At 37.6% G+C, this 18200-nt stretch overlaps 1 protein-coding gene across 7 annotated transcripts in view; it reads right to left on the reverse strand.

Moving 5' to 3' along the window:
- Grik2 (glutamate ionotropic receptor kainate type subunit 2) overlaps positions 1-18200 on the reverse strand; it is a 657687-nt gene that overhangs the window by 151486 nt on the left and 488001 nt on the right. For all 7 annotated transcript variants that reach the window (XM_060373546.1, XM_060373542.1, XM_060373543.1 and 4 more), the window contains one exon: positions 1988-2211. In XM_060373546.1, coding sequence (XP_060229529.1) covers positions 1988-2211 — 224 coding nt within the window. The remainder of the gene's footprint in view (positions 1-1987; positions 2212-18200) is intronic.

The raw sequence follows: 18200 nt of genomic DNA on the forward strand, positions 1-18200 counted from the left end.
TTAAATTAAACTTAAAATTATACTTCTACGTGATTTAAAAGGGCAACTAAGTCCTATCAACATACTGATGAATTTCCTCTGGACTTGTACTTCATAGGTTGCTTTCAAACTAGAAAGAACAAATTTTACACAAAATTATTTGAATTTGGGGATCAGGTTAGGAATTACTTGAACTTACTTATTTTTCTGCTAATATTAAGTGATTATTTTTAACAACTGGAGATACTTTAAACAAGATATTTTCATTAATGATAAATATGTGAGAACTTGCACATATACTGTTACTCTTTTCCAAGACTATTGAACATCATTTATTATTTAATAAATTATCACACATTACTAAAATACATGTGAGTTTTCTGAAAAAGATTTTTGTTTTGATTTGTTTTACATTTTAGGTATTTGATAGATTATTTTTCCATCTTTGAGTAAGAAACTAGAGCAGTATAATTTCATATCTACTAATTAAATAACTAATAATAAATATACTCAGAAACATTTTTAACCATAAAGGCAATGGCATATGGAATACTACCTAACTTTATACTTTCAAATACAATAAAAAGTTTATTTCTTTCAATGGGGTTTCATATATATATATGTATATATATATATATATATATAATCATATATATATAATCAATACAATAGCACCTCAAGATAACATCTTATTTTGACAGAGGATGAGCATTATAGAAATAATTTAAACAGATAATTTTATATCAATGTCACATATCTTTTATGAGTTAATATATGTGAAGCTGGAAAGGAAATGCGAGTCTAGTTCACAAGTTTCAGGAAAGCACTCTTAGACTTTCTCATGGCTTGTGCTTACATACTTGGTCAGGGCAGTGTTAGGAGCCTTCCTTGCAGACTTTGTTCATGCAGAATAGGTACATGTGCAGACACAAGGAATGTTTTGCTCATGGAGAGTAGCTTCTTTATGTTGTGTGTGCTGGCTGGAAAGTGTTCTAGGATTGCGCTGTATTCTGTAAATATAGATTCTGTAAATGTATTTGGGCTCATTTCTCTGAATACTTATAAATTAGGGTGGCTTCTGCTGGTGGCTGAAGAAATATGTTATTAATTAATCCAAAGGCACTACTAATGATATTGTTTTACTTTCATGGATCATGAAAAAGTAGAAGCTAAAAGATTATGAACTTCACACTCTGAATTCTAATTTTGAGGAATAATAAAAACTATAATAATATGTTTAAGAAGCTATGCTATTTAGTTTTAATTGTTTTATGGCTGCTTGGTACAGGCAAATGCAAATTACAGTGGTCTTAATTGTTAAACCAATTAATCTAAATGATAAATTAAAAATAATTATATATAAATTTATCAAAAATATAAATATATAAAAATATTCTCTATATCTTTTATTTTCTTCTATATTTACATGAAAAACCTGTTATTCTACTACTAGAAAAAAATCCCTTGACTTTATCAGAGAATTTCAAGAAAGGACAAACACTTTCAAAGATTCTTTGTGCCAAAACTGAAAAAGACATTTGTATTTAATTTTGATTATGGGGCACATAAATGCATGTGGTCATAGAATAGGAACATTTTTATCAACATAGAAATCTAAATTTTGAATTCTAATTCTCTTTACAATAATACAAAAACTCAAAAGCATAATGGACTTCAGTGTCATATGGTGGCAGTAGAATTTTGAATCTTGAGGCACAATTAAAATCTTAAAGCTGAAGAAGCTAAGTTTTAATCATTTTGATCACATTTAGATTGTGGTTAAAAACAGAAAGCCCTACCTACTACAATTGTAGCTTACTGACACAACCAGCATGCTTTCTGCCCCAACAGGCAGCGTAGTCCATGGAGTAAGTGTATGTGACTCTCAGAAGTCTAAATCTTCAGCACCCCAAGACAAAGAAAGGAAAGAGATTGTGACTTTTGACAATTATTAGTTAGAAAAAAGAGGTAACAATTGCCAAAAAAATCACAAAAGTGAGCATGTTACCTGGCTATGACAAAGAGCACACAACTGACACCCAAGTAAGCCAGCAGAATATACATCCAGATATCAGGGGAGAGAGGATTCAGGAAGGAGAAGACGCCTGGGTTTGTACCATTGGGCTTGCGGTACAAAATACTTATTCCAAGGGTCATAAACGGCTTGGAAAAGTCGATGACCTTCTCTCGAACATAGGTAATAGCCAGTGGAGCAACAGCAAGGTCAGCTTTCTGTAGAGAGAAACATGAAAGAAAGTTCTAAGTCACCAGTAAAAACTAAAGATTTCACACATGAGAATTTCTCTAATGATTTGATAACATCAACATCATTCTTTACTTGGAAGAGTTAATCCACTATTTAATAAGGTAGCCATTCCTAAATGTTTCCAGATAATTATTACATTATTACTCTTGACATAACTAGTTAGAAAAAAGAAGTAAAATTGTCGGATAAAAAGCAAAACAAAGTATTGTACATACAGTAAATGGTTGAATTTAATGTTAGTGATAACTATGCCAAACTATTTTCTTTAAATTAAAAAAAAATATTTTCTGGACCAACGGGATGGTTCAGAACATAGGTATGCTTGATACTGTGTCTGACAACCTGAGTTCCATCACAAAAACCCACATAGTAGGAGAAAACGGACAGCCAAAAGTAGCCTTCTGCCTTCTATGTGCATAGTGCCAACAACGTCCATACACATGAACATGCATTTGCACACGCACACACACACACACACACACACACACACACACAAACTACAATAGGTAGAAAGGAAACAGTAATCGTTTTTTCAAAAGTATGGAATACTTAGTTCATCTTAAACATTCAATTTTAAAGTGGTTAAAACATCTATTAAATCATTTAAATATGATTGTTGTGTATACCCTATTTATCTAATTTGTGTTTTATCATTTATTAAAAATCCCCATGGGCTTGTGTAAATCACATTTTTTCCTCTTTGTGTTTTTTTTTCCACATTTTTTTTATTTCACTGAAAAGCATTTTTAAAACATTATGTCCTGATTATAGTTTCCCCTGAGTCTACTCCTTCCAGTTCCTCCCCGTTGCCCCTCCCACACATATACATTCCTCACTTTTTCATTAGAAAAACAAACAAACAGGATTTAAAGTATAGCATCCAACAAGGAAGACCCTAGGGAAGATGCTCAATCCCCATTCAGAAGGAAAATCAGACTTCAAAAGCAGGAGAAGACAGGGAACAGGGCAGAAGCCTACCACAGACGGCCTCTGTAAGACTCTACTGATCAAGGTATGTAAGTAGAGGCTGACACTCATAGCCAAGCATTGGGCAGAGTGCAGGGAATCTTATGAAAGAAGGGGGAGACAGAAAGACCTGGGGGGAACAGAAGCTCCAAAAGGAGAACAACAGAGCCATAAAAACTCAGCCCTGGTGGCCTTGAGGAGAATGATACCCCGACCAAGGACCATGCATGGAGAGGACCTAAAACCCCAGCTCAGATGTAGCCCAGAGACTCAGTCTCCAAGTGGGGTCCCTAGTAAGGGGAGAAGGGACCATCTCTGGCATGAATTCAGGGGCAGGCTCTATGATCACCTCCCCTTGTGGGGTGCAGCCTTTCCAGGCCACAGAGGAAGACGATGCAACCATTTCTCATGAGAACTGATAGGCTAGGATCAGATAGAAGGGGAGGACCTCCCCTATCAGTGAACTAGAGGAGGGGCATAAGAGGAGAAGAGGGAGGAAGTATGGGATTGGGAGGAGATGAGGGAGGAGGCCATAGCTGGGATACAAATTGAATAAATTGTTAATAATAAAAAAAGAAGAAGAAGAAAAAAAAGAGGTAACATCCAAACAAGTTATATCTTTTTTTACCTTTTTTACCCCCAAAAGCCCCTCCCTCCTCCCCTCCCAGCCTCACCCTCCTTCCCCCTTCTTCTCGGTTGCCCCTCCTAAGTCCACTGATAGGGGAGGTCCTCCTCTCTATTCACTTTGTATCCCCCCAAAAGCCCCTCCCTCCTCCCCTCCCAGCCTCACCCTCCTTCCCCTTTCTTCTCGATTGCCCCTCCTAAGTCCACTGATAGAGGAGGTCCTCCTCTCTATTCACTTTGTATCCCCCCAAAAGCCCCTCCCTCCTCCCCTCCCAGCCTCACCCTCTTTCCCCCTTCTTCTCGATTGCCCCTCCTAAGTCCACTGATAAGGGAGGTCCTCCTCTCCTTCCTTCTGATCTTACTCTATCAGATCCCATCAGGAATGGCTGCATTGTCATCTTCTGTGGCCTGGTAGGGTTGCTCTCCCCTCAGGGGGAGGTGATTAAAGAACAGGCCTATCAGATCATGTCAGAGGCAGTCCCTCTTCCCATTACTATGTAACCCACTTGGATACTACCCTGTCATGGACTACAAAGTTATATCTTAAATATCTTAAAACACTATTGCTTTGAACTTATCATGTTACAACCAGGAGGAGGAAACACTCTAAATGATACAGGAAGTTATGCCTAAAGAAGCCCACTGCTCCACCTGAGGCCATACCTGTATCCAGAAACCCAGGTAAGACCCCACCCACAGATACTCAGTGATTCCTCAGGGCCCTCCAGTTTTCACACAGCACCTCTGTACCTGTCTCAATGTCCCGGCCCAAAACTCAGCCAGAAATCTACTGCTTTGCCTGAGGCCATGCTGATATATAAAGTCCCATAAGCCCTCTACTCTAGCAGATGCCATACTTGTACCTGGAACTCCAGAGACCATGACAATATCTGGAAGCCCAGAAATCCCTTTCTCTACCAGAGATTACAATACCCTACACCCCAGAACCCCAGAGACCATGCCTACACATAAAACTCCAGAGATCTCACAGGTCTCCAAAACCTCTGCAGTGACAATTTGAGGGGGGGAGGAGGTGTCTTTGGTCTCCAGAAGCACAGGTCATTCAGGCCAGAAGTCCAGAATGGAAATAGAAAACCATGGGAAAAATGCGTCCATGTAAAAACAAAAACAAAAACAAAACAAAATAAAAACAAACAAAAAAACCCAACTCAGAATTTGACAATTAAACCTAAAATTAACCTAAACCTGGATGCCTATATCCCAAGGAAAAGATACAATCAATAGCAACCATGGCAATATGGCACCAACAGAGCCCAACTATTCTACTACAGCAAGTCCTGAATATTCCAACACAGCTGAAACACATACACACACACAAACCAAATTAAAATCAATGTTATGAAGACCATAGAGGCCCTAAAAGAGTAAATGAAAAACTCCATTAAAAAAATCCAGGAAAACACAAAGACTAGGAGGAAATAAATAAATTCCTTAAGAAAGCCAAGAGGGCAGGGGTGTGTGCAAGCAATGAATAAAATTGCTCAAGACCTGAAACCTGAAAATGGAGATAGAATCAATCAAGGAAACACAAACTGAGGAACTCACAGAGATGGAAAATCTAGGCAAACTAGTAGGAAGTATAAAAACAAGCATTCCCAACTGAATACTAGAGAGGAAAGAGAAAATCTTAGGCATAGAGGATACAATAGAATAAATTAATACCATAATCCAGTCCTGATGAGACCTGATGGGAGGCTAGAGTCAGATGGAAGGGAGGAGGACCTCCCCTATCAGTGCTAGGAAAGGCATGGGTGAAGAAAAAAGAAGGGTAGGATTGGTAGGGGACAAGGGGATATAAAGTGAATAAATTATAATAAATTAAAAATTTTCTTTCAATTCAATAATAATTATAAAATTATGAAAACTATTAGGTAACATTTACATGTGCAATGTCCAGCCCATGTGCATTTGGTAACTTACAGAAAGTATCTGATTATCTTAGCTATCTTGACAAGTTTAGATTTCTATACCTAAATTAACTTTTATCCTTATTGGTATTACTTACATGAAAACATTTTCTTAAATTCTAAACAACATATGCTTAATTGAGGAACTATAACTATTTGATCTTCATCCCCATCAGAGACTTGATATTGGACTTAAAGAGGGATATGTTGGTATAATGTTCTTTGGAATGTATACAATTTATCCTTGTTCATTCAAATGCTGATTTCTCTACCCCACTTTCTGGTTTCAATCTGGACATTGCATTGTGATGAGAAAACAGAGGAAGGAGAGAAAGAATCTGCAGGAGAGGTGTTGGAACCACGGGGAGAGATGGACCAGACATTAGATATGACTAAAAGCAAGTATAATGGGTAAAATCTGAATGGTAGGAGATTACATGAACTTGGAGGTTTAGGATGAAATAACTATTGTTCAGCATTGTGATCTAGGTTAATTAAATAAATCCCAGTCTCTGTGTGGTGATTTGGGTATACAGGGGTTTATGAATAACCACTGCTTTACTAAAAGATAAATCAATAGTAAATATTATAACCGATAACAATAGGGTAATTGGTTTTATATATCAATCTTGTATACCATGTATAGCTTGCAAATGTTATTGTATACTAGCAACTACAATTGTATTCATCCTGGCAACCACCATCATATTCTGTTTCTGATACAGGTATAAAAAGTGTGATTGCTCACAATAAATTTGTCTCACCCTCAGTTTTGCTGAGACCCTTCCAAAAAAAAAATAAAAATTCATAAGTCAAAAAGAATGTTTAAAAAAATTCTGGCATAAAACATACAGGAAATCTGGGACACTATGAAAAGACCAAACCCAAGAACAAAAAGAATAAAAGAAAGAGCAACATCAACAGCTCAAAAATATTTCTAACAAAATCATAGAAGGAAAATGTCCTAACTTTGAGAGGACATGGAATACAGGTAGCTTAACGAACACCAAATCGATTGGATCACAAGAGAAAGTTCTTACCACCACATAATTACCAAAACAGTAAGCATACAGAACAAAGAAAGAAAATCAAATGTTTTAATTAAAAAAAGCCAAGTAATAAATAAATGCAGACCTATTAGAACTATACCTGAGTTCTCAAAAGGAAACTAAAAACCAGAGGATCTACACAGTTAGCTTACAGACTCTAAGAGACCACAGATGCAGCACAGACTACTGTATCCAGAAAGGCTTTCACTCACCATAGATGGAAAAATTAAGATATTCCATGATAAATCAAATTCAAACAATATCTATACACAACTCTAGCCTTACAAAAAGTACTACAAGGAAAATGACATCCCAAGGAGGCCAGCTACGCCCATAGAAGCACAGGAAATAATCTTACACCAGCAAAAACAAAATAAGGGCAGTATACTCACACACACATACACCCTTGCCCAACACTAAAATCAAAATAATAAGAACTAACAATCATTGGTCATTGTCATTAATATCTGCTAATTTCCCACTAAAGAGAAGCAGGCTAACAGAATGTATGCTAAAACAGATTGAATCTGCTGTATGTAAGAAAACCAGTTAAGCATCAAAGACAGACATTACCTCAGAGTAAGGGTGGGAAATTTTCCCAATCAAATTGACACAATAAGCAAGCTGAGGTAGCCATGCTAATATCTAACAAAATAGAATTCCAATCATTATTAATTAAAAAAAGATGGGGAAATATAATCCATATTCACCAAAAAAATCTACAAGGACATCTTACTTCTTAATATCTATGCTACAAATACAAGGCCATCCATATTTGTAAAAGAATCATTAGTAAAGTTTAAATTACACATCAAAACTCACACATTAACAGTGGGAGACTTCAATACCACATTTCAACAATTGACAGGTCATCCGAGGAAAAACTAAACAGAAATAATGGAGCTAACAGACATTAGGAGTGAAATAGACCTAAGCAATATTTATAGAACATTTCACCAAACACACACACACAAGAAAATTACCTTCATCACAGCATTTCCTAGAAATTTCTCAAAAATTAACAACATATTTAGTCACAACCACTCTCAACAGATGCAAGAAAATTAACTCAAACCCCATATCCTATCAGCCACTGATGAAGGCTGGATTTCAACAAGAGAAACAACAGGAACCCTACAGTCTCACAGAAACCTAAAAACTCTCTCCTGAATGACTACTTGGTCAAGGCAGAAATAAAGAAAATAAATACTTTCTAGACTTCAAAGGAACTGGAATCACTACATACACAAGCTCATGGGATACAATGAAAGTGGCACTACGATGAAGATCATCACACTAAGTGCCTTCCTAAAGAAATTGGAGAAATCTCCTAATAGCAACTTAACAGCACTCAGAAAGGTCTACAACAAAAGAAGCCAACAACACACCTAAGAGGTGTAGTTGACAAGACATAACCAAACTGAGGACTGAAATCAATAAAATAGGAACAAAGAGAACAATATAAAGAATCAATGAAACAGTCTGTTCTTTAAGAAAATCAACAGGATACATAAACCCTTTTTTAAATTATCTAAAAGGCAGTGAGAGACTATACAAAGAAATGCTCATCCTCATTAGCCATCAGGGAAATGCAAATCAAAACGACCCTGAGATATCACCTTACACCCATCAGAATGGCCAAGATGAAAAACTCAAGCGATAACACATGCTGGAGAGGTTGTGGAGAAAGGGGAACCCTCCTCCACTGCTGGTGGGAATGTAAACTGGTACAACCACTCTGGAAAGCTATCTGGCACTTTCTAAGACAACTAGGAATAGTGCTTCCTCCAGACCCAGCTATACAACTGCTAGGTATATACCCAAAGTTTGTTCAAGTACACAAAAAGGACACTTGCTCAACCATGTTTATAGCAGCTCTATTTGTAATAGCCAGAACCTGGAAACAACCCAGATGTCCATCAACGGTGGAATGGGTACAGAAATTGTGGTATTTTTATACAATGGAATACTACTCAGCAATCAAAAAGGAGGAAATCATGAAATTTGCAGGCAAATGGTGGGATCTAGAAAAGATCATTCTGAGTGAAATATCCCAGAAGGAGAAAGACAAATTAACAAAATCAGAAATGAAAAGAAAGATATAACAACAGACACTGGTGAAATCCAAAAAAATCATTAGGTCATATTTCAAAAGCCTGTACTTCCAAAAATTTGGGAAATCCAAAATAAATGGACAATTTTCTTGATAGATACCATTTACCAAAGTTAAATCAAGATAAGAAATTGAGGAAGGAAAATGTTCTTCAGAGTTCCCTGGTAAGTAATGATCACATTTCATGTTCATAAATCAGGGAAATACTGGCTTTAGAATAATCATTGCTACATCCTTTAATTATGTTATATAACTCAGGGATTATATTAAGGGCATTATATAATTATCACATTTAATCCTCACACAAACCCATTATTATTTCTTTTTTCAGAAAGAAAAATTGAATCTTAAGAACTGCAAAATTGTAGTCATAATCATGGGACAGGCTCAACAACTGAAACAGACCACACATAAGCAATTGAATCCTAATCCTAAGACACAACCATGACAGACATCTAGGAAATCACAGTAGAGTCATGTGTCATTCACTCACTCACTGACTTATTCATGCGTCATTCACAGAAGAGTTGAGAGAAGTAGTAGATATATAGAAGCAAAGCCTATAAGTCTTAGATCACAATAAGGCCATTTAGAGTTAGAGCAAAGGAAGTTGTTATAAGAGGAAGGACAAAGAAGGGAGGGAAGTAAAGTTTAAATGAGCAAGATAGCAACATTATTAAAGTAAGAGGGTGATAATTTAATAAATAGAGGATACAGGTAAGAAAAAGTGGACCTCAGGATCTATTGTTTTGTTTGTTTGTTTGTTTTGTTTTATAGAAGATGAAAACACAATATACTTGATTTATCAATTCACTTTGATGCCTTGCTCTAAATCAATGAAAAGCCAGCCTTTATTGCTTCTAAAATAAAGAAATCAAGCTACTTTAAGGTGGTGAACATCTTTATGCTTTTAAATAAAGTTGTATGTATTTTTGTGTATGATATGATGTTTACATGTATGGGTAGACTGGTTAAAACTACTCATGTAACATATTTTATATATTACCTCCATATATCTTTGAGTCATGCTGAGAACAGATCAATACGCAAACAGAATTACTGTATTATTCAAAAAATATATTACAAAAATTGACTACACAAACATTCCTAATTCACTTAGTATATTTTGATTCCAAAATATAAGAAAGAAAGAAAAAACAAACAAAATTGCATATTAATTGCTGCTTGGGGATAGAGTATCTACAGAAGTAATCAAGACAGGGTCTCCCTTCTCCATGTGGTATGGAAGTACACATATTCTTGCTGTGGTATCCATTGCATTATTCCTGTTCTGAGTAAGGAGACATACTACCAAGTCCCTTTGACTAAGGGTGGAGCGTTCTGGGGATGAATTTCAGGTTGGCCTTCTCCCTCTAAGCAGTGTAGACTAAAAAGCCTCCTTGATCAATAAGCTGTACCACATAAATATGAGGATATGCCTCAAGATGCTGATGAGTAGAGAATATATTACAGTTTCTAAAATTAGCTCTTATGTGGCAGGAACATATATACAATATGGCATTGGTCCCGTGACCCCTCTCTCAATAAGACATACTAGCTAGCCTGAGCTTTCTCTCCTGGAAAAACAAAACAAATAAAACAAAGTAAACAAAACAAAACAACAAAAGAAAAAAAACATCACCTGCCTGCTTAAAGGAGGAAAATTAGAACTTTTTTAATTTTTTAATATTAGTTACAGTTTATTAACTTTGTATCCCAGCTATATACCACTCCCTCACTCCCTCCCAATCCCACCCTCCCTCCCTCATCTTCTCCCTGCCCCTTTCCAAGTCCATTGATGGGGGAGGACTTCCTCCTCTTTCATCTGACCCTGTTTTATCAGGTATCTTCAGGACTGGCTGTAAAGTACTCCTCTGTGGCCTATCAGGACTGCTCCTCCCTCGTGGGGGGGTGTCAAAGAGCCAGCCACTGAGTTCATGTCAGAAATAGTCCCTGTTCCCCTTATTAGGGTACCCACTTGGATACTGAGCTACCACAGGCTACATCTGAGCAGATTTATATCCATACATGGTCCTTGGTTAGAGAAACAGTCTCATAGAAGGCCCCTGTGCCCAGATATATTTGGTCCTTGTGGAGCTCTTGTCCTCTCCAGATGATATTAACTCTCCCTTCTTTCTTATAAGTAACAGGACAGGAGCCTACACAGAGGGTCTCTGAAAGACTCTACTTAGCAGTGTATCAAAACAGATACTAAGACTCATAACCAAACCTTTGGCAGAGTGCAGGAAAATTAGAATTTAAACCAAAAGATATTTAGACTTTTTCCTTTATTACTATTATTATTTATTACAATTTATTCACTTTGTATATCAGCTGTAGCCCCCTCCTTGTCTCCTCCCAATACTGCGCTCCCTCCCTCATCTCCTCCCAGTCCCACCCTCCTTCCCTATTCTCCTCTTATGTCCATCTCCTTGTCCACTGATAGTGGAGGATCTCCTCCCCTACTCTCCGACCCTAGCCTCTCAGGTCTCATGAGGACTGTCTGGATCCTCTTTCTCTGTGGCCTAGTAAGACTACCTCACCAGGGGGAGGTTTTCAAAGAGCCAGCCACTGAGTTTATGTCAGAGACGGCCCCTGCTCCCCTTAGTAGGGAACACACATGGAGACTGAGCTGTCCTGAAAAGTAGAAAAAACAATTGGTGATGAGATGTAGGTGCTAGCTTTCCATTTCCTAAAGCTAGAAGAGTTAATGAAAAGAGAAAACAAAGTAGATCAGTACTAGGAGGCTCCATGGGAGTGCTGAGAGGTGAAGAGTGATGGAATAAGGTAGAAATGACAGGAGATGACCCTCTGAGTTCACCTTTAATAAAGAAGAAGAAATTCAACATTCAGAAAATAGAGGGCATCCTTAAATGCTTTGCAACTGAATTACTTATATTGGGGAAGGCTTTCAAACAAATACTTAACGTGTCCCTAACAACCTTGCTTATGAGCAGTGAGACAATAGATCAATGAGTCTGTGAGGAAGATGAGTAATGTAAACACCCATCATTCTTTAAGAAAAATGCTACATAACCCAAAGCAGTCTAAGGGAAATCAGTGTCCAGTAGACTGGCTCATATATAACACTAATGACAACTGGGTTCTACCAGCTGAGGCCCTCCTGAATATCAGGAGTTGAAAGATGATAGAAAAGAGAGGCATTACTGATTAAGTTGGGAATAAGGGAGTCCCTGGTTATGCTTATTTTATTGGGTCAGAAAGGACCATGTTTGAAGAAAGTTAAAAAAGAAATGTACAACTTCCTAAAAACTGTATGGGGATTTAATAGAACTGCCAGGGCCAAGTGAAATACGTGGTCTTGAAGGGGAAACCTTTGGTGAATATAAAACTCTTAATAAGCTGCTAAAGCAGTTGGGAGATGGAACAAAAGAATATGATGAGTCCTATCTGGGTAATCATAACCAAATATGTCAAGATTTGTGTGAAACTGGAGATCCTAAATTAAAAAAATGATGTGAAGCCAAATGTTGTGCTGTATTTGAAGGCTTTGGAGACTTACCAAGAGTTTACTAAGAAACAGAAAGAAAGATCATCCCTTACTTTGAAGAATGTAATGTCTTGGATTAGAAACCACCACATCTGCTTTTCTGACAGGTTGGCGAAGGCATCTACAAGTGCACACATGGTGATCTGAGACCACATGTTGAATAGATGATTTTTTTTTGTTATATAGTAATATGCAAAATACAAGGGCTTTTCCTGATAGCTGCGCCAACTATACTTTAATTTGGAGCCAACCCTAAAGCACCAAGGATAATGGACAATGTTAGACATGTATAGAGACAGGGTTGTGTAGATAAAAAGAACTTAACAAGTTCTAGGCACGGATAACTACCCTTGTCCTCAAAGGGACACTGTGTGCATTTTCCCACTGCAGAACACTTATTGGTATAGATGTGCTGATGTGTAAGAATAACTTTGGAGTTTCCACTGAGAATGAGAACTGTGTGTGAATTCATACATGTTAAGCACAACTGGAGCCTATAAATTTGCCTGCTCCCTAGAGCTATCATGAAATTACAGAAAACTTTAAGTCACAGGAAAAGGTACAGACAATTTTAACCTTTCATAGGTCATATCCGAGTATGACCTATGAAAAACCTGACATGCCACTATATAACAGAGAGAAAAGTAAACTACTACCCCTATCCATGCCACTGTGCCTGGTATGGCTGTTTTAAAAAAACAGATGAGTGATGAGTGATGGGATCCTTTCATGATGCAATGGACATTCTTAATGCTTTTTATACTATTCCTTTATCTGTTGGATATAGAGACCACTTTGTATTCAGTTGTCATAGACAGAGTAGACATTCAGGGAATTCCTCCAACTACATAACTCACAGACCTGATAATTGTCATGGTATTTGGCCATGGGGCCTTACCTTAAAAAGTTGTCCACTTTCATTAAAATAATTTCATCATATAGGCAAAATAAGAATAATGTCTGAGTGTTTCATGGGTTAAGAAAAGCATCTGAAAGACATATAGATTCAGCTAAAGTAAGAGTGCTGTAACATCAATTCAAATAAGTTGGAATGACCTGGCACAACTGTAAAATTCCTGGGAATATGGCACAGCCCCGACTATGAATGTAAAACAACAGCAAGTAATTTAAGGTTATTGTTGAATGTTCATACCTGGCATTTTCCAAGGTATTCATTTTTTTGTGTGTGTAACAAGCTAGAAAGGTGTGCCATATGGGATTGAATTAAAAACACATAACAAAGCTTTTTAACACACCAAAAACTTTTAGAACAAGTTAAACAGATGTGTGTCTCAAAAATAGTTTCCCTTCACGTTACAAGTCATTTGAATCTTAAAGTGCTATAGCTAGAGTCTATTTGAAAGCAAACAAAGAAACAAACCTTGAGCAAACAGCTTGAACAATTCCAATAGTGTTTAGTTACACTCCTTCAGTTGGGCAGAAGTTCAGGATACAAGACAAGAACAGCAACATAAAAGTAAAGAATATACATGGAAAAATGATAGTTATAAAGATACTATTTTACAAATATTGATGTACAGAACTGGACTGAGGACAATGCCAATGCTACTACTTCCAACTACAATTTACCTTACTTGTGGGGGGGGGGCAATTTTAGTGAAAGTTTGGTTACTAAAACAGCAGCTAATTTTTTTTTTTAATAAAGGCAGCCTGTGAGGGTGAAAAAGCCCATTCCTGGAAGCTATTAAATTATTAAATCAAAGTTGTTGTTAGCTATACAATGTAGGATAAACATAATACAATCTATAGTCCTAAAGAAGTTAAACAACAGGAAGACCCTAGGAAACATGTTCAGTCCTCATGCAGGAGGGCAAATGCAATAGACTTCGCAAGCAGGAGAAGACAGGGAACAAGACAGGAGCCTACCACAGAGGGCCTCTGAAAGACTGCTGATCAGTGTATCAAAGCAGAGGCTGAGACTCATAGCCAAACTTTGGGCAGAGTGCATGGACTTTTATGAATGAAGGGGAAACAGAAAGATCCAGAGGGAGCAGGAGTTCCAAAAGGAGACCAACAGAGCCAAAAACAACAACAACAACAAAACAAAAAAACAAACAACAACAACAAAAAACCCTAGGCCCTGGGGTCTCTGCAGAGACTGATACCCCAACCAAGGACCATGCACGGAAAGGACATAAAACCCCTGTTTAAATGTAGCCCATATATTCAGTCTACAAGAGGTTCCCTACTAAGGGAAGGAGGGGCTGTTTTTGGCAAGAACTCAGTGGCTGGCTCTCTAATCACCTTCAAATGGAGAGGGGGGGGGTGCAGCCTTCCCTGTTCACAGAGGAAGATAATTCACCCAGTTTGATGAGACCTGATAGGCAAGGTTTAGACAGAAAGGGAGGAGGACCTCCCCTGTCAGTGGGCTAGGGGAAGGGTACAAAGTGAAATTGGGAGAAGATGAGGGAGGGGAGGCACAGCAAGGATACAAACTGAAAAAAATTATAATAATAAATAAGAGACAATACATGCTGGATAGGATGTGGAGAAAGGGGAACCCTCCTTCTTTGATGGTGGGAATGTAAACTTTTATAACCACTTTGGAAATCAATCTGGTGCTGTCTCAGGTAATTTGGAATAGCACTTCCTCAAGATCCAGCTATATCACTCCTAGGCACATATCCAAAAGATGCTCAAGTATACAACAAGAGCATTTGCTCAAACATGTTCGTAGCAGGTTTATTTGTAATAGCCAGAATCTGGAAACAAACAAAATGTCCCTCAGATGAGGCATGGATACAGAAATTGTGGTACATTTACATGATGGAATAATACTCAGCAATGAAAAACAAGGAAATCATGGAATTTGCAGGCAATGGGTAGGTTATAGAAAAGATCATCTTGAGTGAGGTTTCCCAGAAACAGAAAGACATATCTACTCACTTATAAGTGAATACTAGACAATGTAGGATAAACATACAAAAATCTGTACACCTAAAGAAGCTAAGGAAGAAGGAGGACCCTGGGTAAGATGATCAATCCTCATGCAGAAAGGCAAATGGGATAGACATCGGAAGAGGGAGAAAACAGGGAACAGGACAGGACCCTACCACAGAGGGCCTCTGAAAGACTCTACCCAGCAAGTTTTCAAAGCATTTGCTGAGGCTCATAGCCAAACTTTGGTCAGAGTGCAGATAATTTTATGAAAGAAGGGGGAGATAGAATGACCTGGAAGGGACGGGAGCTCCACAAGGAGAGCAACAGAATAAAAAAAAAAAATCTGGGCTCCAGCTGGGATACAAAGTGAGTGAACTGTAATAAATAAATAAATATATATATTAAAAATTATTAAATCAAAATATCAGTTACAAAGAGTGGGATATCTCTCTGTGAGTTATAGGTCTGAGAGTTTCTCGATCTCCCTGTATTAATATTACAGGGATTATGTTGATTTCACTACTCAAGACACTCTACTGACTTGGCTTTGGAACAAGGAGAAACAAAGATGACACAGAGCTGGAAACTTATCTCCTGCTTTCTAGTTGTTATAAGGATGAAAGGCACAATAATGCCACTGGGGGATACATGTCACCAAAATTTCTATGTGGTTATGTTGCCTGCATGCTATTCCAGCAATGTAACAGGAAACATACGCCTGTTATTCAGGAGTAGCATAAATATTATGGGCAAATCCAGGTGCTCTCTGATTTGAGCTGAGGCATACTCTACAGAGGGGATTCGTTTCTGATAATGTAAAGCTCGTCAAAATCCTGTGGCTGTGTAAGTCATAGCCCTAACAGCAAAGCTACTGTTCATGTTAATTTGCTAAGTAAACATGGTATGAATGCCAAATTACCTTGTAAATATTTATGTGTAGAGCCATGGATTATTGCTATTATCAGCTCTGGACAAATAAACTTCATTACGCAGTGGGAGATACAGAGACACTATGATCAAAGTTCTAAAAATAAGTGATTGTTGAACTCTAAGTTGTAAATGGCACCAATTTCACTCAAGGCTTAGAGAACATAAATGAGGAGAAGTTAGAAATAATATGTCCACCAGAGGAAGCGGTGTAGAGGGATGCAATTCTGGAATTTACTAATAGTAGAGGGTATTAATAGGCTCTGAAATAGGCTTTACCAAAACTTTATTTATTTATTTATTTATTTATTATAAATTCACTTTGCATCCCCACTGCAGTCCCCTCCCTTGTCTCCTCCCAGTCCCATCCACCCTCCCTCTTTTCCAGCTATGCCCCTCCTTTAGTCCCCTGATAGAGGAGGACCTCCTCCCTTTCTATCTGACCCTAGTTTATCAAGTCTCATCAAGGCAGGCTGAATCATCTTTCTCTGTGGCCTGGCAAGGCTGCACCCCCCAAGGGGAGGAGAGCAAAGCACCAGCCACTGAATTCAGGTCAAAGACAACAGATGCCCTACCGTACAATAAGGACATTTGCTCAACTATCTTCATAGCAAATTTATTTGTAATAGCCAGAATCTGGAAACAACCTAGATGTCTCTCAATGGAGAAATGGAAACATAAAATGTGGTACATTTACACAATGGAATATTACTCAGCAATTAAAAACAAGGAAATCACAAAATTTACACACAAATGGTGGGAACTAGAGAAGATCATCTTGAGTGAGGTAATCCAAAAGATGAAAGACACATATTGTATATACTCACTTAAAAGTAGATATTCACCATAAAATATAGGATGAACATACTAAAATCTATAGTCCTAAAGAAGGCTTTACAGAAACTTAACAATTTCTGTAGACTAGGTTTATGAGGCTACTTCGTTTCCGAGGATTAACAGTTACCAGTTGTTAGGACAAAAAGAATGTTTTTCCTCCAGAGTGGTAACTGCCCATAAGTTACTCATGCTCCTATACATAATTCTAATTAAAACCTTTGTTTCATTAAGCACCACTTAAGGGGCACTCTATTTTTGTTTCTGTTATACTTTTTTCTCTGGAGTGAGTAGATGACCACCTCGTTTCAGAAAGCATTCTCAGAATAGTGGATACTGATATAAGTGATAGTTTAGCTAATAATAAATGTATTAATGTTCATCAGTTAAAATGAAAATAATATGTTAATGGAAATTGTTTATAAGAGAAGAAATTGGTCTGTAGAGTAGGTATATAGTATTGAGGCTTAATATTAAAAATCATTTTGAGTATCTTAAACCTACATTTATCTACAACTCAAGTTATGTTACTTTTATCTCAGGTTACTTTTTCTCAATATTCTATGTGGTTATGATTTCATGTATTGTGTTGATTAGTTACAGTTTGGTCATTAATATTCAGGACTGTCTGGATTCTCTTTCTCTGTGGCCTAGTAAGTCAACCTATCCAGGGGGAGATGATTAAAGATCAGACAACTAAGTTCATGTCAGAGATTTCCATGCTCCCCTTACTAGAGAACCCACAAGGAGACTGAGCTGTCCATGGACTACATCTGAGCAGGGGCTATAGACCCTCTCCATGCATGGTCCTTGATTGATTCATCAGTCTTTGCCAGAAGGAATCTCTGAGCCCAGTTTTTTTGCTCTGTTGCTCTCCTTGTGGAGCTCCTGTCCCATCCAGGTATTTCTATCTTCCTCTTCTTTCATAAGATCTCTTTACTCTGCCCAAAGTTTGGCTATGAGTCTCAGTATCTGCTTCAATACCCTGTTGGGTAGAGTCTTTTAGAGGCCCTCGGTGGTGGTAGGCTACTGTCCTGTTCCCTGTATTCTCCCACTTCTGATGTCTCTCCTGTTTGCCTTTCTGAATGCGGTTTCAGGCTGT

This window comes from Meriones unguiculatus, chromosome 20 (genome assembly GCF_030254825.1).
Source record: "Meriones unguiculatus strain TT.TT164.6M chromosome 20, Bangor_MerUng_6.1, whole genome shotgun sequence".
NCBI classification, from domain to species: Eukaryota; Metazoa; Chordata; class Mammalia; order Rodentia; family Muridae; genus Meriones; species Meriones unguiculatus.